General features: G+C 43.0%; 1 protein-coding gene across 1 annotated transcript in view; it reads left to right on the top strand.

Moving 5' to 3' along the window:
• Nucleotides 1-6045, top strand: part of LOC104497000 (protein SHQ1 homolog) — a gene marked incomplete at its 5' end in the record, with an annotated part of 20410 nt that extends 14365 nt beyond the window's left edge. Inside the window, one exon of the mRNA XM_010140206.1 lies at nucleotides 5397-6045. Within this exon, the coding sequence (XP_010138508.1) occupies nucleotides 5397-6045 (649 nt within the window). The remainder of the gene's footprint in view (nucleotides 1-5396) is intronic.
• Nucleotides 6046-6764: the final 719 nt, after the last annotated feature.

Genomic DNA, 6764 nt, shown 5'->3' with positions numbered 1-6764 from the left:
GCTGAACAGAGATAAGTTAAATAACCACCCTTGTTACAACAGTCAGCCCTGCTGACTGGCACAGCGTGCTGCTGGCTTGTGTTTGAATGCATCTCGAGGAACTGTAGGCCCACCAGGGGACAGCTGCTTGGCAGTGAGACGGGCCCGTTTTCATATCTGGTGGAACCTATGACTCTGCAAAGACACGCCTGCACTTGAAGGATCTACTGCTCTTTGAGACTTGTTTATCTTGCCTGTAAGGCTTAAAGATAATTAATGTGAAGTGTTTTACATTTAAAATGGGGCTTGTCAGCCCTGTGGAGCCAAGTTAGAGCACTGCTAGCACAGAGGACCAATTCCCCTTGTAACAGAGTGCATACACCCTAATCACATCAGAACATCCCATAACAAGACTTTAGCTGGTTCCAGGATTAGCTTGGTTTCAGGACCAGTTGGGTCACATTCACACACCAGGCTGGTAACCAAAGCTGTTGTCAACGTTTTTGATGTGCAGGTTCCCATACCTTGTTGCTTTTGGGTTGTGCTTGGGTGAGGATAGCTCCATCTGCCATGACAGCACTTTGCACTGCTCACTGACTTGTGATTGAGCTGGGATGGATAATAAGGAAACTCTGCTGTGTTTTGCTGTGTCTTACGCCTAGTATACACCGCGTACTTCACGAATGTGGATGTTTGTATGCATCTCTGAAATGCAAAAGCAGACTTACGAGGCAGTAGAAATAATAGTATTGCTTACAAAAACAAAAGCAAGCTACAGCACGTGCCTGTACAAGAAAAGTCACATTTCATTCCCCAGTGGAATGTTGCCGACTCCTGCTTTGAAAGGCTGTGCTGCCAATCTGACATTTACTCCCCTGTTTGCAGATACTCTGCACGGTGGTTTAGATGCGTAACTCCCATGCCATGATCGAGTATGCAGTACCTCCCATCATGCAGAATCCTGACTTTTCTCAGAGATGTTCGGTTTTTAACATAACCGAACTGCTGAAGCAAGAGAACAGGGTGTAAGGCAAGTACCAGGCAGATGGAAGGCCTGGCCCATTAGCACTGTTTCTTTAAACCTTTCCCTCTTGTTAGTGCTGTTTCTGACTGGTGGACGTTTTATACAAAAGAATAGTTACTTATTTTAACATTTGGGACAAAGCAGAGAATTTTGCAGCTGAATGTATCCCCCAAGTCCTGCATTTATTTCTTACTTTCTGTGGCTAGGTTCACTTTTTTCTTTCATTCCAGCTATCTTAAATCTACCTTGGAAACAATCAAATCCCTAATGTACGTCAGACAGGTGTTTTTTCTCACAGCTCCCAGTTCTGGAGATAACAGCTATCTTGATTCATCAGATCCTAGAGCCTTCTTTACTCCTTGGGACAGAAGGTAGAACTGGAGGCTGTAGGAGCATTAGTTGTTAACTGGAGAAGTTGTGTCCTCTTCTCCTCCCACCCCAGCTGCTGCTTGTGTCTCAGCGCTGCAGCCAGTCCCCATCTCCATCACATCTCCTCCTGCTGCTGCAGGTGGGCTTTGCAGTAAACCTGTAATGTTTTCCCTTTCCTGTTGCCGTAATCTGTGTTCCCCCCCCCCCCCATTTTATCCATCTCCCTTTATTTGCTAAATCTCATTTGATTCTTTGTTCTTTTCACCCCTGTTTTACTCTTTTTTTTTTTTTACCCTAATCTGACATCTGTGGAACAAGATTTTTCTTTTGTCTTCTAGCACATGGAGAAACTCCTCTGCTTGGGCAAGGATTGCAGTAGTTCTGTCTTGAAATTTTTCATTCCGGACTGCATGGACAGGCCCTGAGATGCCTCTGTTATCTGTTCCTCAAAGCTATACATTAAACAAAACATGCATCTGATCAGGTTAACCTGTAATTAAACATTTTCCTTAAGCAACTGACATCTTGATAACTAATAATTACCATGTGTAGCACCTTTAAAGCCTATTATGCATGTTTATGTAAGAACACTATTACCATAATAATAAGATATCATTACCACAAATGTGCATACTGAATGAGCACGTCTTAAAGTAATCACGCGATTCCATTAATCATACTTGAAAAATTAAGGTATTTGCTGTCTAATCTCTAAAACACTACTCAAAAGATTTTGGAAACAGCAGGACCTGTTTACTGCAAGTCTCTCGATACATGATAGCTCATTTCTGGTGTCTCATTTTTGAATTGCTTGTCTTCCAGTTAGGGAAATCATTAGCTCAGAGACCCACAGTCTCCTGTTGAAAGCCTTTCCGTGCTCTGATTTTCATGCTCTCTGCCTTTTTTGGTCCAGGGAGTGCTGCCACCTTTTCTTAAGACTGCTGTGAAATGCACTCCTGAAACTCAGTTCTCCTTGGAATTAGATAATTGCCTTAAACAGGATGGACCAATAGCTAATCGTAATGCTGTTAGTGCCTGGCACAGGGGGAGAAGGAAAAGCTGTTCAAGTGCTCTTTATTCCTTTTAATAGAAGATTGGAAAGTTGGGGAGTGGAGTTCTCTGCTTTCATGTATAAATTTGTCAAGAGCCTGACTGCTTTGAGGTTGTTCCTCATATTGAAATGTCGAGCCCCATAGGCTGTCCGTTTATTTTGCTGGAAGAGACTGGATGTCCAGAGTGAAAGCTGGTAAGAAACAGGTAGCCTAAAAAGAAACCTGACTGAGAAGAGACTTGTTCATGCTGTTTTAAATAAATTTATTAGAAGATCCCTAGTGTTGTTGGCCTAAGGTGATCTTTGGCACATTGATGGTGCAGAGAAACATGCTGGTCAGCAGTTCAGGGGTAGCGTCCTTGTGCGTGGTGTGGGCAGTGACACCGCTCAGGGGAGCGCTGCCCGAGAGCGCTGGGTTCAGGCAGTCAGGAGGTTCGGAGGACAGGTGGAATTGTTGGCCTTCTGCAGGCATTTCCTCATCCACGCAGAGTATCTGTTTGTGCCGTTACTGTCGGGAGGGAAGAGCAGACTGGTTAATCAATGGCTCTTTGTCCTGTAATCCCTTGTAGAGATAAAAAGCATGTTCTCTCAGTAGTTCTGTCAAAACTTTCGGGGTTAAGAGCTAAATGTGAAACTTGAAGTCACAGTTGTTTTATAGTTCTAGTCATTATTTTGTGGTGTATTTTGATCACTCGGGAGGAGTTAACCCGAGGTTTCCCAGCCAGAATGCCTTGTGCAGTTCTACGTGTGTCTGGCAGGACAGATGCTTGTAGCTGTTGGGCTCCAGCCTTTTCATTCTTTCTCTTTGAACTCATTGATAAAAATGCATTCGCGTATCTAGCAGGAAAACTATGCATGAAAAATGAGAACAGCAGAAATAGGGAAAAGCCAATAAATACCTAAGGATCGGGAAACAAAGTGGCAGACATGATAGAAGAGATGCGAGGACAAACAGGACTTCCAGAATCGATTGTCTATCGATTTCTCCCAGGTAGGTGAGGCTGAAGTGGCTGGAGCTGAAGATACATCACCAGAGGAAATTGTTGTGCCTACAGTTCGTAGGTCATGGCTGTCAATGGAATTAAAAGGAACTACGAGTAAAACGGGTGTGAACCCGTGTTCTCGGTCGCGCTCTGCTTTTGGAGCTGGTATTTTTGCCAATGGCCAGGTGATAGGACAGGGAAAAGGATTTTACCTTCATCTTGTTAATTCTCACAGGGGAAGGGGGCACGTGCACACACATACAAACATAGAGATGGGAGGAAGAGACTATTTCAAAAGCAGAGCAAAATCCTTTCTGAAAGGAATATAAACTCTCATGGCTCAGGGTCTAAGCCAGCTTCTCCCCAACCCTGCTCAGGCAGCGGGTTGCCCTGCAAGGCAATTACTCCGTTACCACCTACCTGCGAGGCCCCGTGAGCCTGTCTGCGTATCACTTGGCTGCTGCTTCTTGCTTTTCACCTGTGGAGCAGGGACAGGGCTTTCTTGTGCCCAGTCAGGTTGGCAATTTCTCAAATCCGCTGTAACTTTTCCAGAAAAATTAAAGTTGTTGACAAAAATAAAATGGAAATATATGACCCAAGGGATAAAATTAGAATCATGTTAAGCAGCTATTTCATGTTTGGTACCTGTGTTTTATATTGGAGACTGCTAGGATCATGTTGTGCTTTAGCTCTTAGCTTTAGATTTAAAAATCCTAGAAATATAAATGGTTTTCTATTGCCTCAGTTACTTCTGGGAAACACTTATTTCTTAGTTTTCTAGTCTATGGGCTGAACTAGGGAAGTTTGGTATGTTTTAGTCCAAGATCACCTTTTAAATGTTGTGCTGTCTCTGTGGAACTTGTAAGAAGCTGCATAGAATTTCCCTTCCCCCACTTTTAAATACAATTCCTTTAGGAGAAAAAAAAAGGAAGAGTCTATGTTATACTGAGTAATTATGCCCGCTGGGAAATAGAATATAAAGATCTTTAAAATCATTCAACTGAGAGAACAAGCACTTTAACTTTTGCCTCGCAGGAGTCATGTATTACATTATCAGCTCCGTGCTCCAGTGTCAGCGTGTCATGCCTTGCAGGTTAGCGGGGCTGGCGGAGGAAATGAAACCCAGCCAGTTACTGCAGGATTTATAGCAGACCTGCTGTTGCAGGAAGTGGTGAAAAGTTGATTGATAGTCTGAGGCAAAACTCTACAACAAGAAACAGGATGTACGCTTGGTATTTTATACCCGGTTTCCCCTCTGCCCCCCAGCCCCTCCTTTTCAAGGCATTCTCTTACGTTTTGTTCTCTCTGTAAATCCACGAAGCACTTCTCTGGTAAAGCATGTGCTGACTTCAAAACACTTGAGGAAATGGATAGGGCTGTAGCAAAGATTCGAAGCTGACGAAGTATGCCTGCTTTATTAGAGGTGTTTATCTACATGGTCCTGGAGTTTCTGCTGAATTCTGTTTTGGCTGAGTTAAAGTGAAAGGTAAAGCACATCTACAGAGCATTGAACACCTCCTCTCATGGTGCTGTGAAAGGAGGAGGATGTATCCCTGAGGTGGACCTGATGAGCTATTTTCTAGTGGTTCATCTGTGTTTAACAGAGGTATCTGGAAGGGTAGTAAAACAAAAGGATTTTGCTGCATACAAACATAACTCAGCAAACCACCTACTGCAGAGTTCACTGCTAAGGACAGCAATCCCGAGAAGGTTTGTTCAGAAACCCATTTTCCCTTGCTGTGCACTGCCAAAACACCAATACCTATTCTGAAAGCGTCACTGAAACTTTCTGTAGGCAAAGTTACCCAAAATAATAGCAGTTATGAATACTTCCGAGTCTTTTCCCCGGGTAGCACCTACTTTTACAATCACAATTGGAGACAGAAGTCGTTGCAAACCAAGCGAATAGTAGAATAGATTTGTGTTCTCATTATCAAGTGGGAAAGTTCTCTTTGTGAAGTTAAATAATCTATCTTGTTCTTTGTTAAAGGTCAAAAAAGTTGGCTGCACTCTCTGAATCCTTGCAGAAAACCACACTCATCAAGTCCCACGTAGGATTTGAACTGGAAGAGCTGGAAGCAGCAGCAGCACTGGTACAAGAGGAAGAGAACGCGTTAAAAGCTGCTGGCACAGTTTCCAAGCAACAGCTGCCTTCCTCCAAGTCGGAGACAAGTGACTCTGAAGAATCCAGCAGTACTTCATCATCGGAGACAGAAGGCTCTGATTCAGAGGAGCGAGAGTCCTCAGCTAGTGAAGATGGGAAAATAAATTCTTTACAAGGCACACTTCAAGAGGAGAGGACAGCTCCACTTACGGACCGTAATGGATTAAGGCAGGGCACAAACTCTTCGACGTTTGGAGCTAGCGATGAAAAATCAGGGGTTTCTTTGCAGTCTACATGTGTTCCTGGAAAACTGATAGAAGAATTAGGAAAGCAAATGCACACTGCGATGAGGCTTTCCGAACAGCCTGAGGGATTGGCTGCCGCAAGCTGCGTTTTACAGGAACAAGGAGGAAGCTGTGTATCTGAACCTGACAGACCTTCAGAAGCTACAACTGGGAAGGGAAATTTCTTGGAGGTGACTTCAAAGACAAACCCATTGCTTTTTCTCTGCACCACAAATGAAGACAAAGACTAAAGGACCATGTTGGAACTCTGTGAGACCCACTAGCAACACCGCTCATTACGCTAACGAGCCATTCCCAAGGCTATCGTGAGCTGCAGAAAAGTTGGTGTTTTTCTTCGTTTTGACAGTTTGGAGGATGAGACTGCTTCGAAAAGAACTGGTACAACTACATGGTAGATACTCTGAGTCGAGAGCTTTATTTTTCTTCTCTGGTTCCACAGTCTCAGATTTGATCTCTACGTGCAGGAATGTGTAATTTCAGTCAACTTCTAGAAGCAGTTCTCATTAAGTTTGTTCGGTAGTAGAATGATGTCCTAATCAAATGCGACTGAAATGAATTTGTAGAATCATTTTACTTATCTTTAGCTGAGGGGATTCGCTTGAAAAATATCTCCATTATATTTGTACAAAATTGTTTGTGATGTTTTGCTGCATTTAATTTTATAGCTAAATCACTTCAAAAATAATGGTTGTAACTCTAAAAGTCAAACTAGTGCTGACAGATTGTTTTTAAAATATATAAATATTTTCTATTTTTGTACAAAATAAACTTCTTTGTCATCAGTACAAGATAGAAATCCAATTGGACAATATATTTTGTGCTAATTTCTGTTAACTCCAGATAGATTCTTTGAATCGGGTGGTTACTGCACATTATGTGCTGCTATTGAATCTCTGCCAAAGGCTTTGGGAGGGAAGGCAGGATGGGACAGGGACCACCAGGTTTGGTT

The sequence above is a fragment of the Buceros rhinoceros genome, unplaced genomic scaffold (assembly GCF_000710305.1).
Source record: "Buceros rhinoceros silvestris isolate BGI_N320 unplaced genomic scaffold, ASM71030v1 scaffold12537, whole genome shotgun sequence".
NCBI lineage: Eukaryota > Metazoa > Chordata > Aves > Bucerotiformes > Bucerotidae > Buceros > Buceros rhinoceros.
This window is presented reverse-complemented; position numbering and strand designations above follow the sequence as displayed.